The 19,638-nt window shown below is 37.5% G+C and overlaps 1 protein-coding gene across 2 annotated transcripts in view; it reads right to left on the bottom strand.

Annotated features, from left to right (window-relative positions):
• Positions 1 to 916: 916 nt before the first annotated feature.
• Positions 917 to 19,638, bottom strand: part of ACVR1C (activin A receptor type 1C) — a 67,772-nt gene continuing 49,050 nt past the window's right edge. For both annotated transcript variants that reach the window (XM_081143086.1, XM_081143087.1), the window contains exons 3-9: positions 18,793 to 19,032; positions 13,906 to 14,136; positions 10,984 to 11,151; positions 9,473 to 9,629; positions 7,633 to 7,757; positions 5,558 to 5,688; positions 917 to 3,689 (exon numbers count right to left, since the gene is read on the bottom strand). In XM_081143086.1, coding sequence (XP_080999212.1) covers positions 3,561 to 3,689; positions 5,558 to 5,688; positions 7,633 to 7,757; positions 9,473 to 9,629; positions 10,984 to 11,151; positions 13,906 to 14,136; positions 18,793 to 19,032 — 1,181 coding nt within the window. In that variant the 3' untranslated portion in view covers positions 917 to 3,560. The remainder of the gene's footprint in view (positions 3,690 to 5,557; positions 5,689 to 7,632; positions 7,758 to 9,472; positions 9,630 to 10,983; positions 11,152 to 13,905; positions 14,137 to 18,792; positions 19,033 to 19,638) is intronic.

The raw sequence follows: 19,638 nt of genomic DNA, 5'->3' as shown, positions 1-19,638 counted from the left end.
TAATTCTCAGACATTTCCAAGTAACTTAGAATACATTTGTAAATTTATTTAAAGGAGTGATTATTGAAGACATCAACTGTACTCAGTTGCTACTGTTACTTTCTTAATTTCCTGATGGGAAATGAAATGTCTATACTTTAAATAAATTTATATAAACAAAATACATGTCCATATTTATTTTAAATAATCAATCAAAAACTATTTCCTGCCAAGCAATTTTACATTGAACTTTGTATAACGGCAAACACGGGCTCCCTGCTCTCCAGTGACTTGCTAGTAGGTGCCCTGGTCCTTTTGTGTAAACTCTAAGGTAGCCCTGAGATCTCTCTGCCCCACTAAGTCACATGGTGGCAAAATTCTAGCATAACAGTGGTTTTCTTTTGTTTTGTTTAATAATTCTACTAAAGTAAGAGTAATACTAAATTATTATGGAACTCCTAATGAATCTACTCTAGATCCTCACTTCAAAATAAAAGCTGATTTTTAAGTCCTCAGACACTGTGACCGGGATACTATTTTCATACAATCATGGAATTTAAAATGCAATGTTAATTGAAAGCGTAAAGACAAAAAGCAAGTGTTACACCTAAAACTGCATGATACAGTCATATTTCACTTAACTTTCAAGTCAGAACATAAATTAAGAATTCTAGATGTGACATGGCAAATATTTTAGACATAGAAGAAAGTACACGACAGGATCTGTACCAATTACACACATAGATTATAAGGCAATAAGTTCATGCTGAAATAATTGACAACAAATAATGTTTCCCTTATTTTAAGGAAGTGACGCTGCATATATATTCCATCACTACTTTATACAGTACTGAAATTTCATAAATAGCATTTTCCCAAGCTTTACATTATACCCAAAGCCAAAATATTTGAAAGGAGCAAAGAACACTAACACTTTGAGCCTAAGAGCAATATTTTTTGTTTTTAACACAATTCAAAAGAAATAAATATTACACAATAAGAGTCCATCAGAAACAAATAATATGAAGTTTTACAACATAGATATATACAGTACATTTGCCTTAATGCTCTTAACTTTATCCTATTTTTGTAAGTGAGCATTTTCTGTTTTTAATGTTGAGAGGTAAGAAAAATTAGAACTTTTAACTTTTCCTAATCATTTTTGTTAATCTACCCCCTTTCTTAAAGATAATGTACTTGGTAATTGAAATATAAGACTATTCAGTTAGGAGTTCTAGTTAGCCAACACAAAAACAAGAAAAATACCTCAAAATCTACAGATTTCTCTGGATTGAAAGTTGAATCAATGAAAACACGAAATTATATTTGGACACACTCAAATAAATTATAAACATAATGACAAGGAAAATGGAGATGTTAAAACATCCATTCTTAAAAATTAAATACATGAAACCCACATAAGTGAATAAAACAGAAAATATTATTCTTGTTTATTTGAAACTATAGTACAACCATCGCAAATAAATAATTTCATCCTCATATATGCAGAAACAATCTATGAGAAATGAAGGTTACAATCACGAGCAAGATTACTCCCTTCACATAAGCTTTTTTTAAAAAAAATCCTTCATGTATGTACTTTTTAAAAGTTCACATATGATTTAGATTGTCTGCAATAGCCAAATAAAGATAATTCCTAAATGTGTTGCAAATTGAAAGTAATTTGTCATATAGAACTCAAAACATCTTACTTTGTGTTATATTTATTTGTCAATTTACTTTCTTCCCCCACACACCTACATGTCTGTTCCCATCCCCAAATTAGACTTTAAAATCCCTGAGGGCAGAATCTATCTATCTTTTAATTTCCCTATTGGGTCCAATATTGTGACAAGGGAGATATGAGATACCTCATATTATTTAAACAATGGATGAATGAAGGTGAAAGTATATATAAACCACAGCTGCCAGGTTTTTGCCTTTGATATCCCAGTCAAATGAAGACGGGTTCAGCAACATATTTCCACAAAGAAATAAATTACAAGAACTGCAGTGTGGTCTATGTGAAAATACAGAGGTATATCCTTCAGAACACTGTTACCCAAGTTGTGCTTTGTAGAACATTAAAATGTGGGACAGTAAAAAGGTTCCCTCTCCTCTTAATAAAAGAGTTCCACGGTCAAATAATTTGGGAAATTCAGTCTAAAGAAGCCCAAGTAACATTTCTTGACTATTAGACTCCTCAAAGCACAGGACACACTAACTCATGTGTGGTATCACCTCCTAAGAATCTATCAAAGAATCCTTTTCGTTTTGGATCATCGCAGTAAAACAGGGTTCTAAGGAACAGAGTTGAGAAAACACTATTTTAAAACAATAAAAGATACCATGTTAAACTCCTTCATTAAAGAAGAATTATAGATTTGTAGGAAATATTTAATGTTCCATGTGTTATTCACAATTCATCACTTCTCTCTCCACAGGAAGTGGAATAAAGGCAATATTATCACGAACCTTCTATTGCACCCACTCGCTCATTTTGAAAGGGTGGGAAAATGTTCATTTAGTTACTGATACCCTCTGTAGAATTTGGTTGTTATACTTCATTTAAAATTTTTCTCAATTTTTCTCAAGATATCTCCTAGTTTCCTCTCCCTTTTCTGTTCTTTTCTTTATAAATGTGTATGTACAAAAGTAATAGGGACCTCTGAAATGCTTCGTAAAGACATCTGACAGTGGATCTCTATCCTTGATTAATTTTGGGAATTTTTAGAAAACATTAATACTTATCAACAAATAGGGTGACTATAAAATTTCTATGAAGAAAACGTCAATGGATATGGTCCTAAGATATCATGCAGGTCCATTAAGATTCTACAAAAATAACTCAATTTGTCTTCTGTTTTACTAAGTGGTGCGACTTTGAGACTCTGTCTCAAGATGTCAGGTATCTCATTTGTAAATGAGAGGAAGTAACACTTTTAGTGGCTTTCAAGCTGTTTGCTTCAGGGGCTGCTGTGGTGATGGATTGTGAAGAGTAGGGAAAGGTAGGTGTGTGGGGACCAAGTAACTGGGAACCCGGACCTCACTTCCATCTTCCAACTGAGCAGCTCCGCCCCTGTTTTATATACTAAAATTTGGAGCAACATTTAATTTTTTAAAAGATCCTACTCAATTTAAGAAATAGAGAACCCCATAGATTGCATGATGTAAAGTTCTGGTTAGATATAACATACTCAAGTTCACATTTTTCATGAATATATTTTCATTTCACTTTTTCCAACACATTTTTTCCCATTCATTCATTCATGCGCTCTTGATTCAAGTAAAATAAAACCTTAACGATGCTTATTATTTTTATATAGCTTATTTTACACTTTGACAATATCTTGCTTGTTAAATAGATGAGTTGCTTTTCACAATAAAATTAAAGACAACATGAAGATTGATACAGTCGACTCCCGCTTGATTTTAGACTTATCTTTTCAGGCTGCCTTTGCGCACTTAAACACTATACTGCGTTATCTTTGAGGTAGACAACAACAACAACAAAGGCAAGAACATTCACACGGGGAGGGAGAAAGAAAGCTGGGAGAGATTTCTTCTTGACATGGTTATCATCATTCGGCTTTGCAGTCTTCTTTGACACACAGCTGGGAAATGGTCTTCTTAATGCGAAGGGCCGTGAGGCGGGCCGCCCCGTTGGCGTACCAGCACTCGCGCATCACTCGCCCCATGACCCGGAGGGCCTTCAAGAGAGGAAACGCCGCTTTACTCACACAAAACTCGGCACAAGAGAAGCAAAACCACAACCCCAGAAACCCATGCTAAGCTCTGATGAACAAATAGTGAATAAAAAACAAGACGTGAAAATACGAAGTTTTAAAGAGCAAAACGAAGATATTCACTCTCATCACTTTCAGGCAATATTATGCTATATTATACTGGAAGTTCAACAAGAAAGAAAGAAAAGGCATGAGGACTGGTCCCAGAACTCTTATTACTTGGAGATATAATCATCTATGTGGACACTCCAAAACAGTCTATAATTTTACACCTTAAAGAAACTTTGCCACACACACATACACACATATATAGCAGCATTATTAAAAAAAAAAAAAAAAAATTACAGATATGGCAATCAACGGTTCAGTGGAAAAAGAAATTGTGCTATGTTCGCACAATGAAATACTACATAGATACAAAAATAAACAGATTTTATATACATAGGAGAAAGTAAAAAATATATATATTTAAGAAGCATCTACAGTAAGTTTTAATAAGTTGCACAAATATATATGTATAATTCTAAAGAAAATCAAGGCAATTATAATTAATTATAATAAGAACCTCTCAGAGAGATAAAAATATTTCTAGGTGCTGGAAATGTTCCATTTTTAAAACTTGGTAGTGAATTCACTGCTTTTCATTTTATTATTATACGTTAAACTTTACATATATGGCATTTATTCTTTCATATGCATGAAATTATTAATATTGGGGAAAATTATTTTCAATTTGGTTGTAAATGCCTCAAATTCTGCTTCTAAAATAAGTATATAGATAAGCTAGCTACACAAAATAGAAATACCAAGACATAAATCTTGCCTTAAATAGAAAAGGAGTTGAGGGAAACATGGTAGGGGAAAAGCAACTGTATAAAATAATCCCTATGACAAAGCCAAACTAAAACATGTCACTTAAAAACAAGGCTTCATGCATTACATTTAAATATGGCAGAAGATACACAGTAATGGATACACAGGAATGGGGGAGATTAAAGCATTAAAATAGTTCTGGAACTGGTTAGATGGTTTATAGTCTTTCCCCACCTCCCCTCCTTTCTCCTTGCGGGAGTTAGAAAGCTCTCTGTCTTCAGGGAGGGCAGAGCAAGCGCAGCAGTAACCACTTATTGTGTGTCTGCTATTGTGATGGTTACTGTGTGTGTTGTTGGGGACGAGCAGATAAACAACAGCAGTCCTGCCAGCAAAGGAAACTTTTCCGAGGCAAGGGAATAAGCTCAAGCTTCTGCAGGGCTTGGGATTAGGAATGATCTATGGAATAAAAAGATGACTAAAATTGTAATACTCTGTGTGGCACAGACATTGAGAACCCTCCCAGTGTGCCTTGCTCCCCACAGCTCAAGGCCCGTTGCCATGAGATGGGACCAGGAGACTGGTTCTGGTCTGTGAACCATGAGTGGAAGGAATGTGAGTCCCTTGGAGCCAAAGCATTTAAAAAGCGCATGTGTGACCCTCCAGCTCTGCTCTTCTCTTGACCTAGACACTTAAAAACTGTGTTGAGATAGCATCAAAGATCAAAGTCACCTGGATTTCTGAATCACCACAGGGAGCACAGCTCCCCTAACCTGTAGGGGACTTTGTATAGCAAGGGATAAAATCTTGTTGTGTAAAGTCCCTGGGATGTGACGGTTTGTTACTGGCTCATGGCTTAGCATTATGTATATGTGCAGCTAAAGGGAATAAAAGTAGACTTATGCCTACATGTATGAAGCTAACTGGATGCCTAGATTAAAAGAAACTTATATGGTCTCTGAGAAGCCTGCCTGATACCTCAAAATTATAATGGAAAAATATACATAAGAACTTAGCCTTACTTCACAGCTTTGCCACTGGTTTGGGATGCTTGGTCGAAACTTCTGGTCACAAACAACCTTCCTCATTTCCTCTACTGAGGGATCTGAAGGCACCATGTCATAATAAGGCAACTGGTACTCCTCAACAATTCCTGTAAGAAATATGCACAATAAATTTCCCAGTGTGAATAATAAACAAAGATGCTTATTTTAAAATAATAACAATTAAGTCTTCCAGGCACAAGTGGTACCATGGGACACTAGAAAGCCAGGCTTATTAAAACTATGTATCACTATAAAACTAAATATATAAATTTAAAGTACTCAGTTGAATAGTTATTATTTAAGTTTATATTTTTTATTTACATTTTTTATTGTTGACACTATTGCAGATGTCCCCCATTTCCCTCGCCTTTGCCCACCTCCACCCAGCCTGGCACCCCCTCCCTTGGCCCTCACCACACTATTGTCTGGGTCCATCATGTTAATTACATTACTATTCCTACAGTTGAAGAAAATTTAAGTTCAAAAACCAAAAAGCAAATCTAGACAAATATCAACATAAAGTTTAAAAAATAACAACAAATATGTTTGAATCTTGATGTTTAGCAGGCACTGTTCTAAGCCCTTTAGATGTTTTAACTAATCATTCCTCAAAAAACACTGACTAAAGAAGGTACCATATTATCCCTATTTTACAGAATGAGGAAACTGAGGCACAAAGATAGTCGTACATTTGCTGAAGGTCACACAGCTATTGAGTGGCAGATATGGAGCTTAACCCCAGGCTCAGGGATTCCAGTGTCCCTGTTCTATACCACTATATTTGTATTGCTTCTAGAAATAGTTTCATTTTCCTGAATGTTTTATTATCTCATTTATGCATAAAGGGGGAAAGTATATTCTCTCACTCAAATACAACTTTAACTTGTAAGTTTTTCAAAAATTTTTTTTTAAATGAGACTGATATGCCCCGCTGGCATGGCTCAGCAGTTGAGCATCGACCTAGGATCCAGGAGATCGCAGTTCGATTCCCAGTCAGGGCACATGCCCGGGTTGGGGGCTCGATCCCCAGTGGGGGGCGTGCAGGAGGCAGCCAGTCAATGACTCTCATCATTGATGTTGCTCTCTCTCTCTCTCTCTCCCCCTTTCCCTTCCTCTCTCTGAAATCAATAAAGACATATTTTTTAAATAAATAAATAAATAAATAGAATAAAAATGAGACCGATGTAAGGCAAAATGAGATCAACACAAAATGCAAAAAGTGGCAGTGGGTTAACATGGACAGCTCTTTTGCTGAATGTTTAACTATGAGCATGCTCTGTATCGAAAGCTTCACCTGAATTAACTGAATTAACGCATTAAAGCCTCAAAGCCAGAGGGGTCCGTTTTATCATCTCTTCATTTTACAGATGAGGAGAGTGAAGCCAAGTAACTTGCCGAAAGTCAGATGTTCAGGAAGTTGCTAAACCAAAACTTAGCCTTAAGTCTGTCTCACTCGAAAGAGAAAACTGAACCATTTAATGCCAGTATTTACTCTTCCCCACTGATGAAACAGGTCCATGAGGCTGCATTTGCAGGGTTTCATTCTCTCTCACTCTTCCTCTCACTCTTCGTCTCCAAACTGCTGGGAGCAGTAGTCAGGGACTTAGTCTTAGCTCACCCCGACCTACGCTTTATCCCCCCCAAATTCCTCATTGCAGAGAAGAAAAGAATAAGAAAAGCCTAAGAACCAGAAAACTTCAGTTCAACTCCTGTGGCCTTGGTGAGCGATTTCGCTTCTTTGGAGTCCATTTCTGGCATAAAACAGGGATACAGCTAACTGCGTACAAGCTCAAGGAAAAGTTTCAAGCACTTCGCAAAGTGTTGTTATGGAAATGAATTATTAGGAGAACTGTCACCCCACCTAAGCAGTAATCATAGTATCTCCACTCTATGCAGGATACTCTACTTTTCTCACTTAAAAGATGTGCTAAAGGGCATTCTCTTAAATATGAAGAAATGATTCAATATAGTGCTTTGAAAAACAGAACATCATGTCTTGTATTCTGAACCTCAAGAAAAGGTAAACACAAAGAATGTGTCTAATATCTGACCTCCAACTGAACACCTTCGGGCGATTTCCCAGTAAACCAGACCAACAGCGTAGACGTCAGCTCGTTTGAAGGACTCAAAGACGTTCACATTCATTGTATCATCAAGCACTTCAGGGGCCATATACCTTCAAAACATGCACATTTCAGACTCTGTGTGTGACCTTATAGCAATCCAGTAAGACACAACCTTAATCAACCCTGGTGCAAAATACAAGTTAAGGTAGCTTACATCAATTTTACAGGTAGATCTGAACCACTGTACTGTAATAAAATAAAATTAAATAATACAGTTATTGACTCAACCATAACTTTCAAAATATTTTAAATATACCTAGAGGTCATCCCACTCAGTATTAAAGCCTGTGTGCCAGGAGCCAAATACTTGGAAAGCACAAGCCGGAGTGGATTCAGTAAGCAAACACTCAGTGGGAGAGGTGAAACTCAATTTCCACCAGTAGCTTGTTGCCAAGGAAAGCTCCTTGAGGGCAAAGAGTGTGTTTTACTCATGGTGGGCCCAGTACCCCAACACAGTGCTCAGCAGCATTCCACAAATATCTGCTCAGAATGAACAATTTTATTACGCATTGGCTCCAAGAAATATATACCTAGTATATTGGCTCCAACAAAATTACAGTCTTGTTTTAACAAGACTAAACCAAAGTATTCTTCAGTTCATGGGACCTGACTGAGCCTAACTGTCCTAGGGAGATTTTGAGAAATTTTCAGAATATTCAGGTGAGGGTGCAATACCCTCCCAAACTTTTAAAAAAATTTTAGATCCCCTACGGGAATCCGGCATCCAAGGCTTCCCTGGGGGTCCCTAATGTGGGGTCAATCAGACAGGCAAGTCAAAGCTTGCTTTTTATAGGGCAACCCTACAGGGTTGCCCAGTCTGACTAAACTGTCCTGACGTGTTTCTGGGGCCTCATTAAAGTCTCCCAGGAACCAAGTGAAGGACTCAGAGGGACTGGCCTGGACGCTCAAATATGCTTGGAGTCCAACTAAGCCAGCTTAGAATTCTTTACTCTCAAGAGCCTTTACTAACTCCAGAAAATGTTTTAGTTGTTTCTCATTTCAAGGTAAAGAAGCCTGGAAATTTGCCAAAGGGGCACAGAACTCGAAATACAAATAAAAGGAAATGGAAGCAGGATGGCGCCATGGGGCTGGCCATAACAAGCAAACAGCAGACATCTCATCGCTAATGGGCCTTCCTGACACTTGTGTGGTACACTTGTTTATATTATGCTTGTTCTTAACTTCAGAGATTCTGTTCCTTGAAAGTGGGAACTGCATCTGACCTCATTTTAATACATATCAATTTGGGAGACTTAAGGGTAAATTCAACTATAGGTAAATACATAAGCTGTTACATAATATTTTCAAATACTGAGAGAACACAATAGTGCATATATGTATTACATACAGTCCCTCACCTCTCTAGCCCACTATATTGATTCTGTATCTGTTAAGAACCTGAGCATATGGAACTAGCCCTGAGTCTCAGCTCATTTATGAGGTGTAAGGGCTCTGGAGGAGCTGCACACTGCTGACATTTTTCTTGCTCTCTGTAGGAAAATGTGCTCTCAGAAGTAGTATACCATCATCTCCTTTGCCAATACTCTCCCCACTGGCCAATGGCTACTTTCTATATGACCAAAATGCAAACTCTCCGTGCTTTATAACCATGGTGCCACTAATTTCTCAGTGACCCAGAGAAGACTTCTTGCTTTCTTGGACTTAATGGTTTCCCATTTGGACCTGCCGCCCCGTTCCCTCCACACATCCCAGGCATTCATGTTTACGGGTCAGTCATAACTACCACCAAAATAAGCTACCTTACCTTTTGGTTCCCACTTTAGGGTTCTGAGGTATGTCAATGGTGTTCAGTATGGAATCGTGCTTCACAGCTAATCCAAAGTCTGCTATGGCACAGGTTTCACATTTTTTCACTAAGATATTCTTTGATTTTATATCTCGATGAGCAATGGCAGGTTTACCTGTGATGCATAAGAAAAGCATATTCACTTTTTTCATTACTGAAGATTGAATCTCTCCAAAAGGAATTATTTTGAAGACTTGGCTCAAATGTCACCTAAAAGAGGTCTTCTCTGACCACCCATTCTTCATCCCAAGTCAGTCTCCCATTTTGCCTTCATTATAGCTCTTATTACTATCTCAATTGTCTTGTTAATTCATATATGTGTTTATCTGTCTCTCTCAACTAGGCTATAAACTGCATGAAGGCAGAGACTGTCGTAGTAATAACCATGCCCTCAATGCTTAGATCACTAGGTAACATTTAGTAGCAAGTAATATATGTTTGCTGAATGAATAGGGAAATAATTAGCATTGCTATGTACACATAAAAACTCAGCAAATATTCTCTTACGAAAGAAGTTTCAAACATCTACTACCCTAGATCAGCTGTTTTCAAGTGTGGCCCAAAGATCCATGGGGGTCCTCGAGACCATTTTCAACTACATGTCTGTGTGATATCACCATTTCTTCACCTACTTCAACCAAAACAATATATTGGAACAGATTGAATAAAGAAAAGGTATGAAAATACAGAAATTAAACCAAGCATTAAATAGATTTGCAAAAATGTAAAAGAATCCACATAATTTTTACTAGACTAGTTTTTGTATTACAAAAATTATGTAAATTTTTAAAAAATTATGTTATTTATGTTAGTATTTAATTGGTTACATAATTATTGTTATTTTAAGTAAATTAATATTTTTAATTTCTCAATGTTAGTTCTAATATTAATAGATATTAAACATTAATATCTAGTAAATATTAATAGACATAATTCACACACACAAACTTTTGGGGCTCCTCAATAATTTTTAAGAGATTAAAAGGGTCATAAGTCCAAATTTGAGAACCACTACCCTGACTAGGCTAATGACTTTCTAGAGCCAATTCTCTATTAACTCCATAAATAGAAAAGACAATGGGTATTATTTGGCCTTCAAGTACATGATATATAGATATTTTTTTCAAGACCACATTGCCCTTTCCAATTCTTTTAATTATCAAAGGTAAGCATTTAAATTATTTGTATTTTCTGAACATAAAGCACTTGCCACCAAAGCAAGATCCTCCAGGTATACATGCTAAAACAAAATGGAGTGACCAGGAATGAAAATATCATTATGGATGACATACAAAATGACAAGCTGACAGTTGGCTCTATCATGACAAAATCTTTAGCTTTATAAAGTACCTTCAGCGTTTCTACATTTGATAATTGCAATAAACTAAAATACAACTAAACACTAAAATACAACTTAGTGTTCCTATCTTCACATTTAAGGAGAAAAAAATTAGAAAGAAAATACATACCTTGTGTACCAACAATCTCCATATGAAGGTGGGCCAGACCACTAGCTATGGAGAGTGCCAGTTTGACCATGCGAGCCACTGTCACTGTGTTTCTATTCAAATAGTCATATAACGAGCCCTGTTCATGATATTCCAAGACAAGCCAAAGTTGAGTCCAAGTTCCATTATCTAACAGGAAAAAATTTTGTTGCTGTAAATATATGTTGAGAAAGAAGCCAAAAGCTTTTAACCAATGTCCATGTTTAAAGTAAACCTCTATTGTTAACAAAACAAAGTTAGCTCCTCCACAGATAATGCTAACAGTTCGAGTTAGTAAAGTAAAAATTCTCAATGAGTTCCTGAAGATGCTGACATATTACAACCTGTTATATGTACCCACCAAAACTATAGGAAGCTGTGAGGCAGTGATTCTAACTGAACAACTCCTTTCTTATTCCCTCTATATCAGTACTTGCCGGTAACAACAACTACATTATAGGAGAAACTACCGAGAGAGGCATTTAGGCTCAGTGTTGTGTTATAAATTTCTCTTGAGATTTTAAGAAAGATTAAATCAATAAAAAACAGAAATATAACAAATTTACGCAAAGTATTCTTACTGTCATAAGAGTGCTGACATTCTAAGAACGTTCATGTTAATCACCTTTCCAATATGAAGTTGATGATTTTCCCCGAAAGCTTACATTAAGAGCCAAACACAACTAGACATTTTCAAATAATTTGCCCCATTTAGCCAAAAGCTAATAGAGCTTGTAAAAGATTTTTAGCAGAAGAGAAATTGCCCTAAAACTTCTCTAGATATTAGACACCCTAGAGTTAGCTTTAGCTTTTGGGATAAAGTGTCTACAGTAGCCCTGGGCAGTCCTGACAGGTTCTAATACTCAGAGAAACAAAACCATACTGAGCATTTGCTAAGGACTTTTGCTACCTAGTGTTTTATGTACAAGAGTTCCTTGTTATCCAAACAGTTAATTTGCAAATCTGATAGTGATAAAGTTTCCTGGAAATGAAAAAAAATCAACAGAACATGATAAAGTTCACTAATAACTTGACCTCATATAGAACAAACCCTTACTCACACCTCTCCCCCAGCTTAACACCAGTGGCTATCTTTGCCTTCTCACATCAAAGTCTTTGTCAGACAGATGAAGAAAAAGTGAAACTGTGTTGCAAAAGATACAAAAATTCATGATGATGAAAGTGATGTTAGAGACCATCTGGAATGAGGCACAAAGTCACCAACAAGGAAGCTATTGACAGAGATAGACCAGTAAGTGAAGAAGAGAAAGTCAAGAATGATCTTTCTTATGCATACTGTTTTATAATCCAATAAATGTCATGATTAAATTAGCCCATCAAGATGATCCATATAACTACAGTCATTACTGCTTTCACCACATTGCTAATTAATCTAACCAGGAGGTAGTTTAGCTCAACATTAGGAAGGAAAAGAAGTTCTTAACAGCTTAATAAGAAATGTTTCATTTTCAGTAGGCTGGATATATTCTCAAAGAATATGTAGTTAAGAATTTGGAAATAATCTTTTTTTTTAAGCTCATCTTGCTTTTATTCAATTTCTCTCTAGCGAATCAGGTAAGACATATCATGAACAAACGCAATTATGGCCAAAATGTACAAGAGCCTAAGCTTCTCTTTTGCCATTTAATCAATAATGAATACTTTAATGATTTAGAGTATATTAGATAAAAATAATCATAGGTGTTTAATTTTCTTAAGTATTGATGGGTGCCTGATATCCACAGATAATTTGATTTTTAGCTAGAGGTTACAATCTCTGCCTCCCAAAGTTCTTCACATATTACTGATTTGAATAAAAAACAATGGACTGGAGATTTGCTCACCTTTGTTCCCTGTTTCCCTTTAAGAAAATTAATGCACAGTTAAGTGAGTAAAAGCTATACAAAAAGAGAAAAAAGAGCACAGGTAATCCACAAACTTCATATCCAGTCCCTGATTACTCAGGGACATATACAATATTTTATAAATATTATTTAAATACCATAAAGTTGATGCTCTGTCTTGTTCCACAAAACTCAAAAAGTAATATTGTTTGGAGCTGTTAATGTTAAACCTCAAGATATAAATCATCCTCAAAGTACATTAATAGAAAATGTCACTAAAACTGTCTTGCTTGCCACCATTCCCATAATGTTCACAGAAAGCCTGAGTCCTGGAGTTTAAGTCTGTTGTACAGATAAGTACAGTCTTAGCAAAGGTGAATATTCAGCTAGCATCCACTGATATATTTGTATCAATTATCGAACTACTGAAATATTTCTGTCCTGATTAGTTAAGAGCTGCTATTGAAAACTCCCAATGGCATCCCTTTGCCCTGGACACCCAAAACACTCCCCCCATAAGATGCCTCCAGATAAACGCAGCATGGTGGGATTCTCCAAGGACTCTGTTCCAGTTGAAGTTTCTGATCTGATTGGGTGGTTCACCAGTCATCAAATATTTTATTATTTTTTTAAAATATGTCTTTATTGATTTCAGAGAGAGGAAGGGAAAGAGAGAGAGAGAAACATCAATGATGAGTCATTGATCAGCTGCCTCCTGCACGCCCCTACTGGGGATCAAGCCCACAACCAGGGCATGTGCCCTGACAGGGAATCTTCTGGATCATAGGTCGATGCTCAACCACTGATCCACGCCGGCCAGGCCAGTCATCAAATATTTTAAATATCAACCTGGCTGTAGTGTCATCACGATTTCATATCACAGGTTTCTCCTGCTTTATTGTATACTTATGTACATTTATCTGTTGAGAAAAGGATTTTTCTTTTCTCAAAAAAGAAATCAGACTTTTATGTAGATTTTATTAAAACAAAAAGGTTATTTATTCTCATCTGATAATACATGTAACATTTTATTTGCTGAAACCAATTAGATTGAAAATACCTTTGTTGTCAGCAGCAATGAAACCAAGGACATTCTCGTGTCTCAGCATCACCGTCTGATAAATTTCTGCCTCACGAAACCAGGATCTTTCATCTCTGGAGGAGAATATTTTCACAGCCACGTCTTCCCCACACCATCTCCCATGCCAGACCTCACCAAATCTACCTTTTCCTACTATCTCCTGAAGTACGATCGTCCGGGCAATGGTTCTTTGAACCAACAGAGGTAAACCTAAGCAAAGAAAACATGGAATAGATGATTAAAAACAGTAAGTGCCAGAAAAGGACTGTCGGATGACCATTATTTTCACATTAAAAGCAAACATTTAAGCACTTTAATTTTATTGATTTTGAAGAAATAAGCACCTTTACACCAAACTTTAATTTAACGCCAAAGCATGCTCAAAAAAGATTCCAAATTCTTAGTATGAGTTTCTCTTCTCATATTCACAAATAAAAATTTCTTGAACAGAGCCTGCTGCTGCAGATATCTGATTTTCTGGAATTGCCCACCATCTCCCTGATTCGTGCATTAAAGCCAGTCAGATTACTAACTGCACAAAAGTACAAAAAACACTGTTAGCCTTTAAAATAAAATGTATGGTTCCTGGTACAACTGGGAATGCAGAAGAATTCTTGGAGCATTTTTTAAAGAAACAAATTAAAATTGGAAAGTCAAGAATCAAATTCAACAGTCTAAGAGGTAATCAATCATGTTATTACTAAAAGCAAGGTACAGTCATAGAAAATATCAAGTGGATACTTTCTGTGGAATAAAAAAAATCAAAGAAAATATATTTTGAGTACATGTAAAACATTTAGAGTCTTTGAATCAATAACTCTACCTCTATAAATCTATCCTAAAGATTGAATGCAAATGCAAAATGATTATGTCAAAAATGTTTAAAATATTATTATTTAGAGGAAAAATATGGAAACATATCTTATAATAGAAAAAAATTGTAGATATAGTGCAGAGATTAAGAGTACAAATAAGAAAAACCTGGGTTCAAATTTCAGCTGTGCCACATGGTAACCACGGGCAAGTTATTGAACTTCTCTGAGCTTTGGCTTCCTTGTCTGAAAAACAGGAGGTAATAATATCGCCTATCATATAGGGATACTATGAGAATTAATAAGCATGTTAAGCACTCAGCACAGTATCTAGCATATTATACACTCAATAATCGGTAGTCCTTAATATTATGTCTTAGGTCAGATTACTCAGAGCCGATAATAATGATGCTGCTTATGAAGAGGTATTTTTTAATGATATGGGAAAATACTTTTGCTGTGTTAAATTAAAATAGCACAGTAAATTTTAACCATCTAAATAAGTGTACCTAGCTACTCAAAACATGCACAGGGAAAAAGGCTGAAAAGGAAATATGCTAAATGCTCCTTCTATTTAGTAGAATCAAGGTGAATTGTGATAGGCTTCTTTCTAATTTTGTACATTTTCTAGATTTCTACAGTGGGTATTCATGACTCTTACAATTAGAGGGATATAGTTAAAGGAGTTACAGTATAATTTATTCCGGAAGATCATGTTTAGTTGTTGTCATTGTGCTCGATAGCTGGGAAACCCTCACTGCAGCAACTGTGCAAGCTCCGGTAGGACTCGCCTCTGCTCTGAAATGAGCCAAGGTTTATTCACATGTTCTCATCATCATGAGAACCACCCACTATGACTAAATAAGCACAGACTGTAAGTTTGCTATTACCGGTCTCAACAATTAGTCACAAAGCCCCACAGCCAGAAAGTTCTTCTTAGATCATCTAGTTCAACTTCATCATCTTAGGAAAGAGAAAATTGGGGGCCCGCAGTAACCATGGACTGGCCCAGGAATAAGCTGCTAGTGGGAGGCAGACCTACAACTAAAACACTGGTCTTCAGTCCAAACTCTTGCTCTCTCACCATTTAGTGGTTATGATGCATTCCTCCCCTGCTGGGAAGATTTCTAGCAGCAAACTATATGGGTTATTTTTGTAGGTTACAGTCAAATTTACCACTTGACCACACACAATAAAAGTTGTACTAACAATTACTAGGCCAAATCTCAACCTCTTTTCTCTCCTCCTTCCCCTGGCTTGCACATGCACTCACCGCTACCAACAACAACGCAACAATATTTGGCTATGTTTTCAAACTGCAGATTGATCAAGCACACGATCAATACTACACACCAGGGACAGAGTAAGATAATATCACCTAAAGTACTCAGCAAGGCAATTAAGTTGAGGCAGTAAAACTCAATGAAAGCTGCCTCAGTATCTTTCAAAGCAACACCCAAATAATCTAATTCCTGTGTTATTCACTTAGAGATTTCATTTGAAGATACATGGACACTGCTTTCCCTTGTAGGTTCACTTTATTCTTTTTCACAGGGTTGTAGAAGCTAATGCCTATCTGATGGAACGGCACCTTTCATAATGTCACCATCCGTCAGAAGTGTCCCATCATGAGAGTAAAGCAGCAACCTATCCAGTCTCTTAGAAGCCACCCAGACACAGTCCACTCTCAAAGACAGCTCAGGAACACATCAGTGCATTTTCCTTTCTTGCAGGCATTATATCGCTTTGAAACGTGTCCCTGACCAGGTCAAGGATAAGCTTCACAGTTTTTGTTTCTCAACATTTGACAAAGTTGCCTGTTGTTTAACGTCACTGGCCAATTAAGAAAGGCAGAGGGGAAGCAGAACCGCCCGACTCCCTCCCCAGGGGTGAGCTTTGATGGAAGAAGCCTTGCTGCAGGTAGACCCTGCTCTGCTTATCAAAGGCAGTGCTGCCACCACTCACTCTCAGCCAGTGGTCACTGCCAAGGATATGCAGCTGACTTAAGGAGAAAGTGCTTAAAACTCTTTCAAATTGTTCATTAAAAAAGTCATCCATGCATGGGTACATTTACAGCTTTCTTTTTAAGAGGGATCTTAAAAGACTAAAGAAGAGAGAGCCCAGCAGTCAATAAATCCAGAAATGGGTTTAAAGATGAACAAAAAGACCAAAAAATTTAACATTAATTTTTTATTTTATGCCCTGGCTCATGACTACTTTCTTAAACTAAATATACAGTCTCCAGTTATAAAATCTCTATTACATTTATTTGAAAGGAAAATCCTTGGTCATATTAAACATATTCAGAGAGTTGCTCCAAAATACACATTTCAGCCCAACACTGATGAACTGAAATGTCTTGCTGGTAATTAAGTAGATAGTTATTTAATCACTTGGGGCTCATAAAGAAATTATTTAAGGTTTCAAGGGATTTGGCACAAATCAGAGCTCTCTGTGTACATATTCTGTGCCTAGATTGTTGCCAGCGCTCAAAAAATTAGGGTGCAGTGGGCCCCAAAATTCCCAAGGTAGGAAAGAGTACTGAGCCTGAACAAGTTTTACTTTTAAAGGAAGAATGCCAGCTTTCTAGCCAAGAATTTAATTTGGATTCCAGTTTTATAAACTGCAGTTCAGAGACATTTTTCCAGCACTCCTCCCCTGGAGACATGCCACCTAATTTGTGCAGTGACGGTGTAAACATTGAGATTTTGGTCAGTGAGTGAGCAGGCGATCTTGCCCCCAGAAGCAGCCAACTGTCTGGGCTTCCTGGTGGCATTATCAGGCCCCTTTTTTCTGGGCTCCCTGGTGAGTCCATAGTTGCATCATGTTCCATATGAATGCTCATATAGATGCTAGTGTCCCTCTGTTGTCTACCCCTGTTAACTGTGCCTGCCTGGATGCTCCTAAAGGCAATGGGCATTCCTTAAAATCTGTTTGGGTTAATCACCCTTAATGATCTTTCCAAAGCAAGGGAGGGTACAGGGGAGTCTGAAGTGGCTCACCTGGGCTCACCCAAGGTCACATTTCTGTGACACTGCATGCTGACAGGATTTCTAGAGTATATATGAGAGCAGGGAGCCTGCTGCCATTTAGGGAGTTTGCTATTACAGGGGAAACTCTGCTCCGTCACCAGAAACCTGAAAAGCCCTCAGACGTTTTGTGCTATGAGAAGGGCCATTTAGGCCACAGCACAGCGGGGTGCCATGAGCTGCTCCACCGATTTCTGGGGTTCCATTAGAGCGGAAGAGTCATCATACAACCTCAGCAGCAAGAGCCAGCACGGGAATGCTGTGCTCCCCCCTTTCATCTTTCGTTTCTGTGCTTTAAGAACAGATTCTTGATTTTAATTTCAGGTCAGCTCCCTGGGAACTTCACCCACACATCCCAGGGGTGCCGACAGATTCAGAAGACCTTCAAGCCACAAGCCAAGGTGCTCTAAGAACAGTACTTTGCATAACTGAGTGTTCTTCCTCAGAACTCAACTCCTTCAATAAGGTACCTCCTTTGTGCCCGTGAATCATTACCGAGAGAGCAACAATGATTATTCCTAATCATAATGGAGGACAGGGCAGAGGAGAGACTCTTTCATGCTTCAGAAATTCTGACTGTCAGGAGGAGAATCTAAATACCTAAAGGCACAAAAGCCAACCGAAAGGACTTAATTCTTTAGGCCATGAGGCTTTTTTCTCTTCATCAAATCCTAAAACAAGCTTCTACACGAGAACTTAGCATGGACCACATGAAGCACTTGAAATAGTGCAATTCATACTGGGGCCCTTTTTTGTTAAAAATTGTTTTTATTTGTTCCTTTATTTTTTTAATTCTCACCTGAAGATATGTTTTTATTGATTTTAGAGAGGGAAGAAGAGAGAAAACCACACACCAACAACATCGATGTGAGAGAGAAACATTAACTGCTTGCCTCCCATACACACCCCGACGGGGATCGAACCCACAACCTTTTGGTGTATAGGACGATGCTCACGTGGCCAGGGCTATTTTATTCATTTTAAATAAGAGTTTCCTTACTGAAAAATGGACCATGGGCACATACCAGATCCGGATCCAGAGGCGGTCACATCGTAAATCAGATCTTTCAGAGTTTTTCCAGCATTTACCAGATTGCATTCAGAGAGGGGCTCCTCCACATTCTGTCTCTTTTTCCTTCTGTTGGTGCACTGTCGACCTTGGCACGCCCAAATGCTCAGCACTGCTGCCACGGACAGCAGGCAAACTGGCACAGTGATAACAACGGTCAGCTCCATGGGTCCGAGCTTTGGGGCATTTGGTGATGCTGCAGTTAAAAAAAGAACATGACCATAAATCAACCCATTTCAAATATTTGAGAAATTGGAAATGCAGTCACCAAAATTTCACGTCTATCATGTGCAGCTACACAGTGTACACTTATGTTAGTTGACAAACACTCTCTGTGTTATAAGCAAAGATAGGGAAAGGGAGCTGAGGTTAGGCTGCATCTAGGAATGGTTATGCCAGGTGACAATGGAGACAGAAGTAGGACCAAGGAAAGCACTCGCACAGGGGATCGTTTTTAAAACCTCCAAGCATTTGGCATTTTTCTACTATTTTCTCCCCATTTTTCAGCAGTCCATCTTTAGAACACATTCATTCATTCATGCCACAAATAATTACTGAGCTCTTGCAATATGTTGCCACCACTCCAGTTGTGGAGGAGATACAGGGGTGAGAGAGACCAAGGCCTTGCTCTTGTGATGGTATGTTCTGGCACACCCAGCAAGAGGAGGTAAGTGCTATGAAGAAAAAGGAAGCAGAAGAAAGGGACAGAGTGATGGCTGATGCTACTTTATTATTTTTTATTTTTATTTTTTATTAATCCTCACCTGAGGATACTCTTTCCATTGATTTTTTTAAATTTTAT

The sequence above is a fragment of the Miniopterus schreibersii genome, assembly GCF_964146895.1.
Source record: "Miniopterus schreibersii genome assembly, chromosome: 7".
Classification (NCBI taxonomy): Eukaryota; Metazoa; Chordata; class Mammalia; order Chiroptera; family Miniopteridae; genus Miniopterus; species Miniopterus schreibersii.
This window is presented reverse-complemented; position numbering and strand designations above follow the sequence as displayed.